Here is a 19,299-nt window from a genome sequence, read left to right as displayed (position 1 = left end):
GATGAGCGTGGGCACGCGTGGCTCTGCACGCGCAGGTGGGGTGCCCGGACACCTGGAGTTGGGGCTGGCTCTGTGTGTGTGAGCTGAGACCAGAACGAGTCAGTAAGCGTGTGTGTGTGTGTACAGGACGGCTCCGTATCCGTGCGCCCGTAGCGAATAACGTGCATGTGTGTCAGCTCGCAGATTTGGACTTAGCCAGGAGCAAAAAGAGGGACACCGTGCTCCCAGGCAGCGTGTTAGAGCGACACAGGTATCTTCCCACCTTTAAAAGTGAGAAGAGGAATCTCCCCCGACTGTTGTCATCCCCTGGGACCTTCCCTCCCTTCCGATGTGCTCTCGGCAGCCCTGACTTATAGGGTGGGCAGCATCTTGCTGTCGCGCTGCAGCAGCGACCCTAACAGTGAGGCATGGGCACTTCTGGTGTCCTGCTCCTCACATAAACTTTCACAGAGCTGCTCTCTCTGTTCGCAGAGAGCTCTTGAAAGGATAAGGGACGACTCAGGACTGAAGCTGAGAGGGTGACACAGGTTCCCAGAAGGTGCCAGCTGCCTCCGCAGCAGGCACGCGTGGGAAGCTCTGTGCAAGGGCGTGAGGCACAGCAAGCACTCAAGGTCTGACTCTACTTTATTTGTCTGGGAGGGCCCAAGGGTGAACGGGCACAAAATGGGCCAGGGGCAGAGGAACAGAAATTGAGCCAGGTGCCCTGACCCCCCAGAAGCATGTTGCACTACTTGGGTGAGTGGAGCAATAGCACAGTCTGTCTGTCTGTCTGTGAAGATGTATTTTGGGAGGATCCCATGCTTGACTGCTCTCAGGTACCTTTGTTCGTTGCTGTCCCTTCCTTCCTAGAAGAGTTTCATGCCACAGAAGAGATTTGTTTTTGCTCTTCGTGTTCACCTTCTGTGTCACCCATGAGTGGCTGCCTCTTCTTCAGCTCCCGGTGGTACTTGGCCATAAGGGAGGCGTAGATGCAACCGTAAGCAGCTGCCACCACCATCATGATGCAAACGATGCCACAGACCACCCCTGCGATGATCACAGTGCCAATAGCCCGGCGCACGCTCACAGGCCTATATCGCTGTTTCTGAGGGCATCCCACGCTGGGCTCCACTTCTGTTTCTGGGCCCAATTTAGATTTGGAAGGAGCTGGGCTTCCTTTAGTGCAGGGTGGGCCGGTATTGTCCAGCACAGTAGAGCTGTTCTCATCATCCAGCTGGGAGCAGTAGTTAAACATCTCCATGGGCACCATTCGCATGTCCTTCCCTTTCAGCTCCTTGGGCAGGGTACATGCCAGCTGGTCGATTTTCCCACCTGTCCCAATAGAGATAATAGGAATGAACCACAGCTTCATCCCAACACAGTGATAGCAGAGCTAGATCTTCAGGTAGGGGAAGTTCCTACGACTCTGTGCAAGGCTGCTAAGGATTTGCCCTGCAAATCAGGCATGGCAGGGTTATGGTTATCAAGTGAGGAACTGCTTTATTATAACAGTGGGGCCATAAAATCCAGTCCCTCATGCATTGCTGAGTGGAGAGGGTATTCAGAGAGCTGCCATCCCCAAAAAGCAGCCATGATCTAGTGCAAGATGTTTCTGGAGTTCAAGAGTGACACTGAAGTCAGGAGGTGCTGCAGAACCCCCACGTCCTGCCAGATCAACAGTGCATGTCAAAGGCAGAGGGAGAGAGTGCCCCTCCAAGCACCAGGCAGAAGGAGCACACATGATATCCTTTAAAATTATTGGTTTGCCAAACTTGGAGACATTTTGCATGCCTTACCCCTTCATAGCTGGAGCAGCTTCAGCTATGGCAGCTGGCTGGGATGCTTCTGCCTAGGTTGGATTTGACAGTAGAGCTCATGGTGTATGATATCTGCATAGACATCTTTCAGGCCGAGACCTGAAAGCCCTCTGAAACTGTCTATTAAGTCAGCCTCATACTGTTAAGTGAGTTATGTAGGTGTCAGTAGAAGAACCATTTTAGAAAAGGAGAAAATTAAAGCAAAAAGGTAGGACCAGGCTGTATCTTCTCAAAATAACAACAGACGCACGGTCCCATCTTCTAACAACTAATCCATTCCCCCTCTGTGAAAATAGTGACAGATGTTGAAACAAATGCTTGAGCGAGTTTGGGCAATTTCCTTAGAAGGGAGGAAAAAAGCAAAATTAACTCCATGTGCTTTCCATCGACTCTGTGATATAAGAGTCAAGAAAGAAAACAAACCGGGGGAAAAAAAAAGAAAAAAAGAGGAAAGTGGCACTCCTGTGCTTGTTTGATTCTGCTCACACAAATGTGTGTTTCAGACTGCAGTGTAGCCAGGGGCGTAGGTAATCTCTGCAGCATGGCTGTGATCGGCAGGGATGTGACAGCCGACTGTTGCTATCCGCGTGATTTGAGACCCTTTCCTGCTCATCGGCTCCAGCGACAGAAGGTCAGGCCTTCAGTCATAGAATCATAGAATCGTAGAATGGTTCGGATTGGAAGGGACCTCAAAGATCATCCAGTTCCAACCCCCCTGCCATGGGCAGGGACACCCTCCACTACACCAGGTTGCCCAAAGCCTCATCCAACCTGGCCTTGAACACTTCCAGGGATGGGGCAGCCACAGCTTCTCCGGGCAACCTGTTCCAGAGCCTCACCACCCTCAGAGTGAAAAATTTCTTCCTTATATCCAATCTAAATCTCCCCTCTTTCAGTTTAAATCCATTGCCCTGTGTCCTGTCACTACACGCCCTTGTCAAAAGCCCCTCCCCAGCTTTCCTGTAGGCCCCCTTTAAGTTCTGGAAGGCTGCTATAAGATCACCCCAGTCATCATTCCTGTAAAAGGTACCATCTTTCCTTCCAGTCGCAGCTCCTGAAAGCATGTCATCCCGTCGGCATTCCTGCTAAGCGATACGTACCTTTCCAGCCTTCCGTATTTCGGGGAAAAGCTGGAAATACAAACTTGTCAAAACCTGCTTGTTTTGAAATGATGATTTTGTAGCCAGTCTGACTTGGGGCCTGGCTTGTTAATTGGAATGTTTGGGTTTGCCAATATGAGTTGCAGTATTTTGCTAAGTGGCACTGCCTCCTGTGGCTCTTTTGTTGAAATCAAACCTGATACTTTACAGCCAAATCTGGCTTTTAGTTCTCCTGGCTTGAGAAAGAGAACCTTCAAGCATGAAGAACATTTCTTCTCTTTAGGCAGACAGGGTGAAAGGAACTCATAATTCTAAAATTTTGATGTTATTTGAGGAAAGGTCTTTCCTCTCCAAAAAAAAAAAAAGTGATCTTTCAGATTAGAAACAAAACGAGGAAAGAGGAGATCTGGGGCTGCAGAGGACTTCTCAGCCTGGCAGTGTTGCTATATGAAGGTGAAACTGTCCCTTAGCATTGTAGCACGGTCCTCATGCTCCTTGGCTAAGGTCTGGCATTCAGGTCAGCCTGACCTGCCAGCACCTGTTTCTTCCCTGCCTGCCTTTGCCTGCTTTTTCCCTGGAAGACCAGCACTTCTGCGGTCGGCTCCCGCTGCGCCAGCACCTACCTCTGTAGGAGAACCACTCCATCCAGTGCTTGAAGTCTCGGAGGTTGCAGTCGCATTCCCAGGGGTTATCCCCAACTTGGAGTTGCTGCAGGCTGGTTAGCGGTTCGAAGGTCACCCTGTCCAGGCTCTGCAGGCGGTTGGACCGGAGAGAGAGGGAGCGGAGAGCAGGTAGGTCATCAAAGATGCCCGAGGGTATCTGGGCCAGGCCGTTGATGGAGAGATCCAGCTGGCGCAGCAGGGCCGTGTGTTGTAGCAGGTCCTTGTCCAAGGCCCGGATGCTGTTGTTCCTCAGCTGGAGCTCCGTGAGGTTCCCCAGGTCACTGAAGATGTTCTGAGGGAGCTGGTCCAAGAAGTTGTTGGATAGATCCAGCCTCTGTAGGGCAGAGAGGTTGGAAAACACTGCTCCCGGCAGGATACTGAGTTTGTTGTTGAGAAAGAGGAAGGTCCTGGTGTTTGTGGGAATGTCTGAGGGGATGGAAGAGAGGCCCAAGCCGCTACAGTCCACTTCCAGGTTGCCACTGTTACACTTGCAGGAGGAAGGGCAAGCGAAGAAGGACTCGGCAGCACACAGCGACAGCCAACAGCCGAGCACTGGTAGGCGACAGGCAGGGGAGAGAGAGCGCAGGTGTTAGAGCAGTGCTTTCCCATCCTCACCCATCACCGCCGGGAACACAGCCACGGCTACAACGCCACCCTCACGGCGGGACTCTCCGCCGCAACGCCCTGCAGTGTAAGGAGCTTCCTCTGCTGCTGGCCCGCACCCTGGCAGCATCACCTTCCTCTTAGCCTTTTTTCATGAGCAAGCAAGCAAACATCCTTCCAGTTTCACAAGGAAGTTGGAACAGTGCATCCCAAAGGACTTTGCTGCCAGATACTAGAGTGCAGGGGAGAACGGAGCGGAGAGTGGTGGGAGGTGTCACCTCTGACAAAGGACAGCTCTTTCTAAACAGTCAAGATTGAGAGAGGAGGGACTGGTATATATTTAAGAAGCTCTGTTTTTTTCAGAAATAGGCATGTTAATGAAAAGCTTTTGAGAAAAATGAAAACGAAACAATCTACATCTCCGTTGTGCTCCTGCAGTTTGAATCCTAATCTTTGTGCTAGATCAGTCTTAGGTCTAAGTTAGCCTCTAAATCAGGGTATCGTTTGCTTTCCGTATCCGCGGTGCGTTGTGTGGGCCTTGTGACGAGAGACTTTTTTATAAATTAGATTACATTACAAAGGGGGATGACCCAGAAAGCTGTTAAAAAAAAGTAACAAGGAAACCCTAAACCACTGGGCACCTGGTACTTGCCATTTTTCTCATAATAGTTTCTGTATCCCACAGCAATAGCCCCACAAGTGTCTCCTCTGACCAAAATTTCCCATAGCAATGGAGAAGAGGAAAAAAATTGGAGGTCAGTAGTTGAAGAAAGGGGTGTTTGAAAAAGGGTTAGCACATCACCCCCTTTCTCCTGCAGTGTCTCAAAGGTAAGGTCAGACAATCCACAAAACAGCATATTTTAGAGCTGCTGTGGATCACCATTCCAGACATGGGTGCACATCCTGCAAGTGGCATCAGGGCACTAGTTACCAACCCGCCCCAGGAGCCGGTGGCTTTTAAAACTCTCCTTTCTGTGACAAAGAACAATCAGCAGCAGGAAGGCAAGCTTTATGCCTCCTGTCATTAGAGGAGTAGGAGTTATGTTTAAGCAGACTATGTAAAACATTTGCATCCTTCATCTTAATTTCTTTTGTGGAATTAAGATTAGTTCCTTCAATGTGGGAAGCAAATTCAGCTCCGTCGCTTTTTTAAGGTGATGAGTTTGAGCATTTGACTGAAATTGAAGCAGGTTTGTCTGTACATCATGCCCCATCCTCCTCCTTTCTCACTTTTCTTCGGAGAAGGCAGTCACTTGGGTTTGGTGGAGTCTTTTGAGGGGTGAATGGTGGCTAAAGTGGATGCATTTATTGTCTCCGCGTTCTTTCCTGGACTGGGAACAAGATTCTTCTGTCCTGCTTTCTTCCAAAGAGCCAACAAGAAGGTGTTCTGTTTCTTAACCCAAAAGGAATTGTGAAAGGACTGCCCTAGGAGAGGGAGCCGGTGGAGACCCATGCTTTAGAGAAGCTCTGCCTGGAACAGCTCTGCAGCCAGCCATGCTGTTCCTCCCTCTTCCTCGCACCGCTCTCTCTAGAGTTTGTCTGACCCATAGCCCATTTTTTACATCGACTTGGCTTCTGTCAGCGATGCTGTCTTCATACTCAAACCCTGTCATCCTGCATAGGGCCTTTTTGTGTTCCCTGTGATCCTTGTGAGAATTGGCAGATTTGTGGATTGGTAGCCTAAGGAGAACTACACAGTTTGGATCCTAAGCTATATGACTTTGTTAAGGACCAAGGGATGAGCGTTCAGAGAGAGCGTCTCGACTCTTTTTTATTTCATCCATCTTTCACAATTCCTTCAAGAATTTTTTTCTGTCCTACGATTGAGACCACCAGCCCAAGCTGTGCCAATCTGCATGCTCTTTTAATTATAATTATGGACCCTTATGGTGAGATACAAGAGATCTTTACCCTGAGGACCTCTGTGCTTTCTTGTCGTGCAAAAGTCGGAATCAAGAGCAGAGATTGCCATGAAAGCCGATCATAGCCTATGGACTGGAGCAGTCCAGGTGCTGGCTGGCTGGATGATATTTAATTCCATTCAGAATACATCGCTCTCTTGTTGTAGGGAGAGAATTAAAAGAATGAGAGCTAGAGTGGAGAAGGGAGAGAGCCATGAGTCACTCAAATGACCACGTCTTTTCCTAGATGCTTAACAAAAGGACAGTATCAATAATAGATTGATGGCTGTGATGATGAGATGACACTTAGCTGCTTTGTACACCAAGAAAGGCAGGAGCAGACCGTGTGTAATGCTATCCAGGTGGCATTCTGTTCAGGGCTTATCTCTCAAAATGCCTACCTGCCACCAGCCCCGACTGGGTGGCTGTGGGGTTCCACCAGTACGTATGCTGGCAGTGGCTGGTAGGAACAAAGTCTCGGGCAGCTGGCTGCGGTTATGCTCAGGAACTGGATTTATGCCAAGTTTCTGCAGCCTTGTAGGATGTGCCAAAAATGTCTTGTTGTTACCCATATATTGCTTTGTGCTCTTGGAAATATTTTACTAAAATCATAGAGGGGAGAAGGTCTGATTTCATTTTCAGTCCCTGCAGGAAGTGCATCCACTAGGATGTGAGCTTGGACCACAGAATTCATCGCACTGTTAGGATGCAGCAATAGGCAGAACTTGAAGCTGTCTTCCAGCCCCACAGAAGGATAAGTAGTATGTGTTTTTGTGTTAGGGGAAGATGGAGTTACTTTGTGGGGTGTTTGGTGACTCTAGTAGGTGGCAGAAAGCTGATCCAGGTATATCAGATTAAGTCAAGACTCAGTAACATCCATTATAAATAATTCATACAGGAGCCTAGTCCTGTGAGGATGGATTACAAAGATGCCAGTTTTCTGGAGAAGGAAATAATTCCCCCAGCTTCTTAACAGTGTCAGGCCCAAATTTGAGGGCAGGAACAAGGAAAACTGCAGACCTGCTCAGGTGCCCAGGCACGCAGTAGTGATGGATGCTCTCCAAGTGCTCCCTTTCCTCCGCGGTGGTCCCCAGACCCTTCTCTGAAGTGCAGGTACGTTCCCTGCAGCCCCACAGTGCCCTAGCAGTCTCTGCTCGGCACTCAGGGATACTGTAGCAGATGCTCCAGTCCACTGGGAAGATGCACAGGCTGAAGTTTTACAATCTAATTTAGAAGAGATCTTCTTTATTTACTCCTTGATTTTCACTACATGTGGCAGTGCCCAGTGGGAGAATTCCGCATTCACATCCTGCATTCCCTTCTAAAATCTGTCATGACTTCTTCTGCCACGAAGAGCTGGGAGCCTTGCTCAGCAGCCTACGTATGAACCCCTACCACAGAGAGGAGTCTGCATCTTGCAGGACGCCGGTCTGAGAAGCGTTCGGGGCAGATCTTTGTGCAGTGGTATCTGTCTCGCTGTTTCTCACCTGCCAGGCCCACTGGTGTTCAGAAGCAATCATCACTCGCTGTCCCACTTTAAGCCCATCTTCAGCTTTAGAGTCTCGCTCTCCCTCCCAGCTAGCCTGGCCTCTAAAGGAATCAGGAATTAGTTCAAACATCTCCATTCTTAGCTGTCCCTCTCCCCTATTCTTAACCCTGATGTGACCTATTTTCATTCCACTCCCTTGACAAACAGGATCATCGTACTTAGTACCTGAGTAGGCATTACTTACGACAAGCCTCTTGCCACCTCATGAGGAACCTGCTCCTCCACCGGTGGCCAGCAGCTGTAGGCAGCATTGTTGTCTTCTCCAGCGTGTCTTCACATCCACCGGCCAGCCTGGCACAGGGCCGCAAAGGGAGGAGGAATGACCTTGTAGCCTGCCTGCCAGGTCCTGGAGAGGAGGGAGAGCAGAGCAGAGCGGGTGGGATTTGGTTCCCTGGGCACAGGATGCGGGGATCGGCTCAATGTTGTCCTTTCCCCTTCCCAGCTAGAGTTTTGCCTTTGAGGCATCAGCTCCATTTCGGAGGAGAGATGGAGGATGTTTCAGGAGGCGCAGCACGACGAAGGCATAACCTTAACTCACTTTGAACCTGGCCGTGCAGAAATAAGTCCTGATTCACCTAAGTGCCGAAGAGACAAGCCTGTGCTTGAGTAGCCCACTACAGTAGCCTCATGCTCAAGGTTAACCTGATGAATCCCTGAGCAGACTCCAGCTCATTCCCTCTCGCTGCCACACAGGCTGGTACCACCTGTGCATCCTCTCCCTGACGCACAGCTCGGGCTCACCGAGGTCTGGGCACCAGCGGCTGCGAAGCTGCTTCTCCCTCCCCTCTCCCCCCCGCCACCCCCATATTCCCCACCAGTGCTTCCTTCTGCTTTAAGGTGCAATGGATATGGTGGCTGGAGCGGGGCTGAGCAAAGCATCAGCGTGGGGATTTCACGCTGCAGCAACTGCAGGAGCGGAAGAGCCAGTGAGCCTCGGAGGAGACGGGAGGACCCGGGGCGGGGGAGACTGAGTGGCAGTGTTGAAAAGAGAGGAATTACATCTTAATTAGAAGGCGGCAAAAATGCTCAGTCTGGTTAGAAATCCAGAGACCGTAAATTCTTGCCTGACAATAAGTGACTGACAACAGGTTTCTCCTTCCCTTCCACTTCCCTTTTGGATACAGGCAAGCAGGGAAAGGGGAAACACCACGGACCCTCCTGTCCCCCTGCTTGCTCTCTGACGTGCCACCCACAGTCGCAGCAGCAGTTAGGTGGACGCGTTTCAACTGGGGTACAGAAATAAACCATCCTCCATCCCCTCTGAGGTGCTCTGACAGCATCCACAGCCATTATTTTAGCTGGGCGCTGCGCTCCCACCGGGACTCTCTCCCCGCACACGTGCCAGCTGCTCCCCCTCCCCCAGGCTCCCGTGACTCTTTTATTTTATATGGGAATGTAAACCACTAGGAAACATTTAAATTAGCATCTCGATGAGAAAGATGAGCAGGTTCAGTGCCTGGACTAGTATGTTTTTCAGGGCTATTTAGATCATTTACCCAAATGCCAATGCACCAAATAGAGGAATACTTCTCACGACACCGAAACCGATCCGACCTTCACCCGCTGCAGCCCCCAAACCGAGCTGGAGCCCCTTTCCTGCAGTCCCCGCTGAAGGAGAAGCCGCAACAAATAGCTGTCCCCATTCGGTGCTTGCGCTCAGCCTGGCTGAGAAGGAGACCTTCAGCCTCCCCCATATCCATGCCTCCGTCCTAAATGCCACCCCTGAAGCTCCTGTCCCCGGCTGTCAGCATCGCCAAGGAGGACGAAATCCACAAGCACTTACCTGGAGGGGCTCTGCCTGCAGCCACTTCCACCCGACTCCCCAGGCACTGCCCAATTAGAGTCTCTTCCTTCCCTCTCCCTCCGTGACTTTCACTCCCCGGCAGCAGGCTTTCCGTGTGCTCTATTTAACTCCCTACAGCACAGGAATAAACGGCAGAGTTAAGCTGACAGCCACAGAGCCTTATCTGCCTGCTGGGTAGCGGGAGTCGATCAGCCCCAAATCCCGTCGCCGAACGATCGCGTCCTTGCTCTCAGCATCAGGGGCCGCCTGCCACGCTCTGCCTTTCCCTCTTCCCCACCTTCACTCCGTCTAACTTTGTCAGGGTTATAGATAGCTCTGTTCCTTGCGCTCTTGCCTTTTGGCTCTGTTTTGTAACACCCCATCTGTATCAGCTGGCTTGACTCCAATCAGGGGGGGCTAAGCTTTTAAAAAACAACAAACAGCTTCCTCGGGTGCTTCGTGACACTGCTCCCCTCCGAGGTCTCCCCTCAGCCCAGGCCCCTGCTCAGATCGTGGGCTGGTGTCCCCCCTGTTCCTCTTGCTGCTCTCGGTGGTTCAGCCACACCATCCCCAGGCGACAGTGGGGGCCGGGAGCAGGACTGGCATACCCGGGCACGAGGATGGCGACGGGGTCGGGGTTTCTACCCCAACTCCTTCTGCTCTGGCAGGGCAAGTCCAGCTCTTGCACTGTTTTCTGGTGCCTCCCGGATGCCTCTTCCTCTCAGGCAGCAGCAAGGCTCAAGCACGGAGTGCAAGGTGGGAGGAGCAGCCGTGTATAAATAAGCCCTTTCCCTATGTTTAGAATTTATTACAGTGCATAGTGATTAACACCTGCTCAGGCTTTAGCGCTGTCTCCTGCACTGCAACACGCGCAAAGATGGAGGCGCCTTGATAAACCCAAGATTATTTTAAAAGCATGTCACATAAACACAGCACTCCCCACCCCACAGGCAGCACTTTGTGCACTCATACACATGTTTCTAAGACTGAAAAGCAGCTATATGCATGTAGATCTGCAGATAGAGGCACCAGTCTGGCTCACGTTTACACATCTGTGCACAAAGTCGGGCTTGCACATGTACTGGGGACTCTTTTGTGACCCGTGTTTATCAACATCCATGTCTTGCACAAAGCTGCCCACTTCTAAAGCATGACGTGCTCAGGTGGCAGAGCAGTAGATTTGGAATAGGTAGAGCTTCCTGACTGCTGAAGTGCAAGGTCCAGTGAGCTTCTGCATTTATACCTTGAAGTGGTGTGTTTATGGAGAAATTTTAATTCCAAGGATCCAGAAAAACCCAGTTTCTCCCATGCCTCTATTGCCCATGACCACGCTAGACTCTTAGTGATTAATATTCTGCAGCCAGGAAAGGGAGCAGGGAGGCAGAGAGAATTTTTGAAAGTTTATTTTTTAAAGGCTTCCTCTGACTTGTCTTGAATTCTGACTTAATTAGCTCCTTTACTTTGGCCCAAGAGATGCTTTCTGCTCTGCAGAGCAGCAGCCCAGCTGTGCTCACTGCCAACGCAGCACTGGGAACCCCGTAGTCCTGGGGCAACCAGCACCTGCCCACACCTCAAGGCTCTCTAGAGCACTGCCAGATCTGTCTGGCTGCTTCCAGCCTGACAGCCAGGGATTTTTCCAGCAGCGAGGACTCTGCCAGACCTTGGAGCATCCCCCATATGCCCCAGCCCAAGAGGAGAGGCACCGTGCCATCCGTTCTGAACTAGCATGGCATTGCCTGGGTTTGGGGTCTCAAGGCTGATCAGCATTGCTGGAGCTCTGAATGCTCTGAAGTCACCCAAGGGTTCCAAACCAGGTGTTAGTCTTTCTCCCAGGCTTACTAGATGGTTCCTTCTCCCTGGGGCAACATGTCAGCCAAATGCCCTGTGACCCATGGGACACAGTGTCCAGAGCTTTCTTCCACGTGCTTGGAGCTGAATCTCTTCTCCAGTGAAATTTCTGGAGAAATGAACAGAGTAGCCTATGGGGCTGGTGATGGCCTTTTCTTCTTGCCGTTTGATATAGGACAGTAAAAGACAACTTTTTTCGTTTCAGCTCAAAGCAATAGAATGAAATCATCCATTTCTGGCCCATGGGCTCCAGTGGCCAAAAATACACTGAGTTGAAGTGCCACTTGGACATTTGGCCTGCTGTCAGACTCTAGAGGACTCTCTAATGAGGATTCCCTTAATTAGTTTGAACAGGGAACTTTACTGCTGGCGGGGTGGGGGCTGTGCATGTTGAGGAGATTGTAATGACTCTGCTGCACTTGGCAGGGCATAAAAGCTACAGCAGAAACTATCACTGTCTTGTGCTTCCCTTCTCCCTGCCCAGACACCAGTAGTGTTTGCAGTATCACTCTAAAGCCTTAGCTTTCTTAAGTCAGGTCCCAAGGAGCACACTGTGAGGGTGAGGAAGGTTTCAGTTTGCTGCATCCTCATACTGTTTTAGTAACACTTCCCAATTCTGTGACACCTTCTATCCAAAGCTTTCCATCTGCTCTACAAATGGCTTCTACCATGGTTGTAGGTGGTGGTGTTATTTTGTATTTAATGACCCCCAGAAGTAAGGCTGAGGTCGTAGCCAGTAGTGCCTCTGCTTTAAGGAGGTGAATAAAGTTATCCCGTTTTCCAGATGAGGACACTGAAGCTAGAGAGCCAGGTGACTGTGTCACTAGGATGAGTCGCAGTCAGAAACAGAGCCCAGCAACCTCTGTCTCTGATTATCTCTCCTAGTCCTTTGCACTAACCCTTGGATCATGGCTCAGGGATCAGACTCCGTTAACAGCCTGGCTTACGAGCACTGGCAGGGCATGTGGGTGACCTATATTACAAAAGGGTAGGTAACAGAGACTGCAACAGATGCCAGCCATAAATTATCAGGAAGAACACACAGACATTCATCCCTCCCCTACGCTCTCCTTGATGAGCAATGACAAAGTCTCTTTCCCCTTTCCAATGCTGAATTGCTTTAGCCTTTATCAGAAAAGCAGCAGGGTGAGGGAGGGCATGGAGGACGCTTTAAGGAGATTATCTTTTTTTCCCCTCCCTTTTCCTTGTTGCTTTTAAGATTCCTGTTTTATTACCATCACCCCATAATGGAAGGGGACAGTGGTACCCCAGCATCCAGTGACTAAAGGACGTTGTTCTATGTCTGTTCTTTCATCAGCCCTTGCGGGGCAAGAGTTGACACGCAGAGGGCAGAGACACATCAGCCATGTGGTCTGATTACAGCAACTGGAAGTCCATGAAGTAACCTGGGTGATGAGTCCTAGTGGGGAATCATGCTCCTGACAGTACCACAAGTGCGTTTAGATGGCATGGAGATGGTGCTGCTTCTTGATCCTCCAACAGCCCTAGGTCAGTCAAGCAAATTATTGACCACAAGAGGTCACATTGTCTCGGCAGCAGCTCCTCATTTGTGTCTATTTGGACTGCAAAAGCACCCAGAGGTGGCAGCCAAGTTCAGCAGCCCTGTAGAAACATACGGTGTGTGTTGCTGCCCCAGTGAGCTTCTAAGCTAAATAGCTGGAGGCTTCATTTCCAGCACTTGCTGATTTATTAACACGTGTGTTCAGGATTCATTAGTGTTGTGCTGTCACAATCAATGGAAAGCACATTTTAAATTCACACTAGAAGCCCAACTGCAGAAGAAATGGTGCTATCTGACTTGCGGTGATCGATCACAGCTAAGCAAAACACCTCGTGCAGAAAGCTGTAAAAAAGAAAGCGTGCAAAACCTTCTTGGTATTGTAAGGGACTCTGCCACATTCCTGACTTGGCGTGAACAAAACCCTCACCCTGTTCTCTGGGATGTGAAGAGGTCAAAAAGCTTCTGATCTTTGGAATGACAATGTGTAGGCACCTCTGAAATGCAAATGTGATTGGTGCTAAAAAATGTTTCCTCCCCAAGCCCCTCCAAGAAGGTTCAACTTTGTCTCCATTTCATGGAGGGGCAAACTATGATAGAGGTAAAAATGGCTGTGGAGTTTGACTGGCTGGAATTTCAGCTGCCCAGCTCTTGATATCATCATCCCACGTCACTTCCCCACTCAGGACTTTTGAAGCTGCCAAGTGCAGTGCTTGCACTGGATCACTTGGGCTTGTAAATGCTCTCCTGTCCTGCAGAGATGATTTAGTAGAGCTTATCAAAGTCATATAGTATAAAGGAGCTTTGGTGGGGCTTTCCCAAAGTTTCCTGATGTTGGAGAGGCTGGAAATACCAAGGGCATCAGGCCCCACTGATCCCTCTGGGAAAGCACAGAGCATCCGAAGGGGAGCCAGGGAGGTAGCACTGATGGGAAAGACCCAGATTACTGCGGAGAAGTGGGATTCCTTGGGATGCTGTGGAAGCAGGTGGGGAGACCGGGATATCCAGCACGGGAGTGACAGGAAAGTCCCAGCACAGCGAGAGTGCGGCATATGGAGGAGGCCCAGAGCAGCAGCAGGAGGAGAGCTGAGGGGGCAGTTGACAGGAAGAAATCCAGCCATGTGTGTGCCAGCATCTTCTCCGAGTATTATTGAACGCGACAGACCACGTGCATGTTTCCTCCGTGCAAAACGGAGGCTGCTGAGAAGGGAAGCGGGTGAGGGAGTGGGAGGGGGGCTCAGAGGAGGGACACGTGAGCTGGCTACTCGGTTTCCTCCGCTTTTTCTTGCCACAGAGTGATGTTTTTGTTCTTCTCGCACTGTTGGCAAAAACTGGTAACCGAGCGAGATGTGGAGGGGGGTTCTGCATGAAGGCTGAGATAACATTTTCTGATCCAGCCGGGAACAGTTGGCTGTGGGTGGTGGCTTGTCACCAGCCCTGCCAATTCTAATCCAGATCCCAGTTTTTTTTTCCCTTCTCTCAGCTGCGAAGAGCCTTCTCTACAACTTTAGTTTCCTGCAGGGGTTAATCCCATGGTCAGTAGTAGCTCAGGCCCTTAATCCTTGCGCTCAGCCCTTTGACAGAAAGCCTGCAGGTCTGAGGGAGGCATCTTTCTGCTCCCAGATGCTCCTTTGCATCCCGAGAGCATCCTGCATCTTCCCAGCATTTAACATGCTGCTCCCCCCTTCCTGCCAAGCCTACCCCAGGGGTGTGAGTGGGTGGCACAACCCAGAGAGAGACTCTGGGCAGAGAAGGCGGCTTGGTGGGAGAATCCTGGTTCTGTGGACCTCATCTCCCTCCCCACCCCACACACAGGTATTTTCTGCACTTCTTAGATCCCAAAGTAATCTCTTTCTTGTTTTGTTCAGGTGGTGATCAAGAAGGAGGGTATATATGGGCCCACATTTGTGAAGTGTTCTCTGAGGGCTCAGAAATTTTGAGATGACCCAGTACCTTCCCTGGGTCTCTTATTAGAGGCGGAGGATGCAGCAGATCCATTACAGGGAAGGTCTCAGCCTGCCTGAGATGAGAGATACGTTTATATGCACAGAGTAGTAGATGGAGGTGCGTCAGTTTAGCAGCAAGATAGGAAAATATAAGCTTTTTTATCAATATAAACTCTCAGTTCCCAGTTCTGTCCCTGGAGTGCTAGGCCAGATGTCTATCAAACAGTACAGCCAGACTTCCAAAGCAAAGGGGCTTCCAGATCAATGCCAAGAAACCCCTGCTACATCTTATGGAAGCCATAAGCCTTTCTTCTTGTGCTTGCTCGTTCCTAGAATCAGGTGAGCTTCTGCAAGCCTGGGTGAACCCATGCATGCAAAATGTCCCACACCTGCATGTTTGCCATCATTCGTGTCTGTGTTAGACCAGGAACTGGTTTTGCCTTTCTTTAATAGTCTGTATTCTGAATACACCAGGACCCCAAGACTTCCTAGCGCTTAACTCTGGTTACTTTTGCTTCTGGTGGAGAAGCCAACATGATGGAGAACTGCTGACACCTAAACCAAGTGAGAGAGTTCCTCCACCTCTTCCTCCACCTCTTCTTCACCCAGCACCCCATCTTCTCTTCCCTGGCTGCCAGCCTCTCAGAATCAGACCATCGGCTGCAAGGGTAGTGGCTTGCCACTTTGGCAGTTGGAACAGGAGGGAGAGGAGGTAGAAAACACGATGGGATGAGGGAAGAACTTCACTACCGTCTCTTTTCACAAGCCTGTGCCCCAGGCGCATCCACAGGGGCACGGATCGTCCATGCGTGCACAATGGAGGGGCAGAGCACAAGATGCCAACAGTAAAAATCCTCCCTGCTCTTCCCATGAGGGGATCAGTGACCCAGGACACACACAGCTCCTGGCAAACCTCCCAAGGAAAGGCTGACTCCCATTGCTTGCACATGATGCATTTGAACTGAACTCTGAAGGAGACCTTTTGCTGATTTCTTTTTCTGCCTTAGTGAGTCGTATAGATCTGTTTCACTTGGTTACCACTGTGGCATGAGGCCAGCAGTGCTGCCTCTTAGAGAGAGCCTGGAGCTCTTCTTCCTCTTCTCCATTGCTCCCCATCGCCTTCCCAGAGCATCCAAGTGAGGCATCCCCACAAAGTCCACACAAACTGCATAGGATCCATGTTGCTGCCTGCAGCTCCAGCAGTGGCTGAGGGCCTCTGGGACACGCTTACACTCTTTAAAAGCTGGGAACATTGCCCATAGCTCAACAAGATGTGGTGACAGCTCTCACAACCCAGACCTCCAGCCAGGATCCTTGGATGCATCTGAGTTAGCTCACACATCGCAGCCTCATGCTGCAGAGCTTGCTGAGGTCCGGGAATGTCTTCAGATTTGATGTGATGAGTTTTCTGGAGGGTTTGCAGCCACAGAAGAGATAGATACAGGCATGGCAGTGTTTGCACCCTATCAAAATCACTCAAGGCAAGTAGTGTGGAGAGCATGGCCCACCTTCAGCTCCTCTGCCCCCACGCAAGGCACCTCACAGCAAAATCGCAGCAGCAGCACGCCCTGCTTTGGGGATCACGGGCAGCAGAGAGCCTCCACTCCAGGAGTGGAAAGAGAGCTCAAGTCATGAGTCCTAAGTCAAGTTGCCTCTACCAGCTCCTCTCCAGACTCAGGATATGGTCCTACTTTTTTATTCCTTGTGTGAGGGCATGGTCCATGGGGAAGGAAGCTTCCCAGCCTCCTTGGAGTGAGGAGGAGCATGATATCAGGGCCTGTTTTCAAAGTAACAGCCTTTGCTTGCAGTCAGTCGTGAAGTTCAGACTTGTATGGCCCTGCTGTAAATTCGAGTCTCAGTCCTTCCTGTGATAAGTGTCAGGCGTTGCAGTGTATAAATAACAGAAAGTCTCTTGTTTTCCCATTCATAAAAAAAGAATCAAGGAAGTGTCATTTTCATTTAAAAAAAAAAACAAACCAACTATCCTACGATAAAATATGCCATTTGGCCTGCAAAGGCAAGCACCGAAATGTGAGTTAAGACCTATGCAACCTTAATTCAGCCACTTGCATGTGTGCATTACAACACAGCCTTTGCTTATCCAAGCAAGGACTATTTCTTTTTTTCACAGAACCCTGTCCCATACTCAGTGCAAAGGACACATGATACTCAAGTAACAACGAGGATGTTGTAATAAATAAGACTATTTTTATACGGCCGGCATTAAATATTAAACCTCTGGCAGTTGGCCACAGTATGTACATTCCTAATTTTGCGGGTGCCCAACACGAGACCCTAGGGGCCATTTTGCAGAACTGCTGAGCACTCACAGCTGTTTTCCAAAATGCTGGCAGCTTAGCCGGCAAACTGGTACGGTCTCGAGTACTCAGTGGCACCGAGAGCCAAGAGGCTCCAAGCTCTGGTCCTGCACCTGCTGCTGCTTCCCTGGGTGGCTAAAGGAGAAGCCTTTTTTCCCTTCAAAAGCAAGGAAAATAATCACTCTCTCTTGCCTAAATTCTCTATCATCATCTACAAGGCAACTGTAGCACGAACATCTTCGAAGCACCGCAAGACAACGAATAGTGATGTATTGCCTGCAGGGCTTGGGTGGCAGGCAGTAAACAAATAAAACAGGCACACGCTTTGCAATACCGAAAAAAAAAATAGCAGCCCCCTGCTTTACTCTCTGAGCACCGCGTAGCCGGTGCTCTCGATGAGGCAGCTTATGAAAACACAGCGTGTGATCCCACCAGTCAGGACTGCAACCCGGTGCAGATGGCACGCTGCCCCGAATCCCGAAATTTCCCGTCTTTCAACTGCTTGGTTTTGTGATGTGAATGAAACCGTATCTCACATAATTCCACCCCTTGCAGGTGAAGCAACTTTTGCTTCCATCCCTCCAGCCTGGAGGAATTGAACTGGTTTCTAGAAAAAAATTTTCTTCTTGCTATTAGGATGCCCTCAGCCACACAAAGCATTTTGTGAGCCAGAATTTTTGTAAAGCCACAGCAGGAATAAGGTATGCATTACAAGGTATTTCCATGCAGCAGGGACAGAAAGAGTCCAGGACTCTCAAGTCCAGCTCCTTCCTACTGAGAACTGGAGTGTGTGTCATAGTGTAGCACCCTGGAGCATTACCCAGCTGGCAGGAACATCCCAGTATGGTCATTTGAATTACGGTTTGAGCCACCCAGGGCTGGGACAGATGTCAAGCAGCGTAAGCAGCTGCTTGTAACCAAACATGGCAAGTGAAGGAAAATGCTTGGTCTCTCTTTGGAATCAGCAACAGGCAAGTGAAGAAGTCACTGAAGAACTGCCCAGAAATGCCCTCCCACAGGCTCGAGCCTGTCCCCATCCTGTTCCAGCCTCCGCTGCTCCCTGGATGCTTTTGTCCAGGTATCCTCATGGCCCTGTGCTGCTGCTGGCCCTCCCTGTCGCACTGAGACGCAGGTCTGCCTTCATCAGACTTCTGTGGTGCTGAAGAGCCTAGAAAATCCTTTCTGCATCGGGGCTGGAAAAGCCAGAGAAAGGGCAGGAAGCTGGAGTAGCTCGTGAAGATAGCGGAGCCGGAAGTGCACCTTGCTAGCGTGTGGCATTCACTTTGCTGGAGGCAAGGGTAAAGCTATCATCTGCTATAAAAATTACATAAGAAGAGAGCTTCCCCCCTTTCTCTTTGCAAACAGCCCCTTTGCTCGGGATTTAGCATAATTCCTTGGAGTGGGCAAGATGCACTAACAGAGGCTGCACCGATGTCTGACAGGGAGACAACTCCCGCAAGCCTTTCGCTCATCTGGAATAATTCCCTTGCAAATGTTGTTTGCCCACAGCAGTTAGAGGAAGATCCACCCCCTGCCCCTCAACAGATCCGAGCGACAAAGCTCAGAAGAAAAATGGTCCGCGATTATGGAAAGACACCCCTTCCTCCTCACTGCAAGAAATGTCCCCTGCTTCTTGACACATCCCTGTGTGCTTTTAAGGGTTTCCCTGTCTTTTTAGGGTTTCCTTCTTTAAACCCGGCAATAGCAGCTGCTCCAGCCCTTTCCCGAATCAGGTCTTAATTTCTCCCTCTATCCTGCAGATCAGACACCAGCAGCAGAGCAGTGCTGTACCCTGCTTGCTACCATGGGCATCGGGGATGTCCTGGATGTGGCACATTGAGGCTACCTGACAGCTCGCATCACGGGCCTCGGGCCTGGCTTGGTCATGACCTGTTTGGAGCAACAGCTCCGAACATCCTCTCTCCCCAAACAGGCAGAGCTCTGATTTTACATGTCTGTCTTAATTAGCATGAGATGCAGAGGCAGTAATAGGCTGGGCAGGCAGCGGGAGAAGGGGGGCAGAATGCCCGGTGCGGGATGTATGTGTGCACGTGTCTGTGCATGTGTATATATGCACACGTGTATGTATGCACACACATACACACACGCTAACGCTCACGTAAATACCCCTATCCATAGGCAGCTTCACATTGGCTCGTTCGGGACCTTATTCTCCCCAGTTTCTCCCAGGCTGGGCTGGAAAAAGCTGTGAAGTTTCTCCGTGCTGTGTTTCAACCCCACCTCGGTGCTCTGCCTTCCACCCAAAAGTTCAGA

At 50.3% G+C, this 19,299-nt stretch overlaps 2 protein-coding genes across 3 annotated transcripts in view; one reads left to right on the top strand and one right to left on the bottom strand.

Moving 5' to 3' along the window:
• Nucleotides 1-19,299, top strand: part of CACNA2D4 (calcium voltage-gated channel auxiliary subunit alpha2delta 4) — a 126,007-nt gene that overhangs the window by 76,134 nt on the left and 30,574 nt on the right. The window lies entirely within an intron of this gene.
• On the bottom strand, nt 857-7,862 carry LRTM2 (leucine rich repeat transmembrane protein 2). The gene is made up of 3 exons (XM_009989790.2): nt 7,796-7,862; nt 3,520-4,110; nt 857-1,311 (listed from the first exon to the last, which is right to left on the bottom strand). The coding sequence occupies exons 1-3, from the start codon at nt 7,860-7,862 to the stop codon at nt 857-859; spliced, it is 1,113 nt and encodes a 370-aa protein (XP_009988092.1).

This window comes from Tauraco erythrolophus, chromosome 4 (genome assembly GCF_009769465.1).
Source record: "Tauraco erythrolophus isolate bTauEry1 chromosome 4, bTauEry1.pri, whole genome shotgun sequence".
Lineage (NCBI taxonomy): Eukaryota > Metazoa > Chordata > Aves > Musophagiformes > Musophagidae > Tauraco > Tauraco erythrolophus.
The sequence above is the reverse complement of the archived record's forward strand: the minus strand, read 5'-3'. Positions and strand labels throughout refer to the sequence as shown.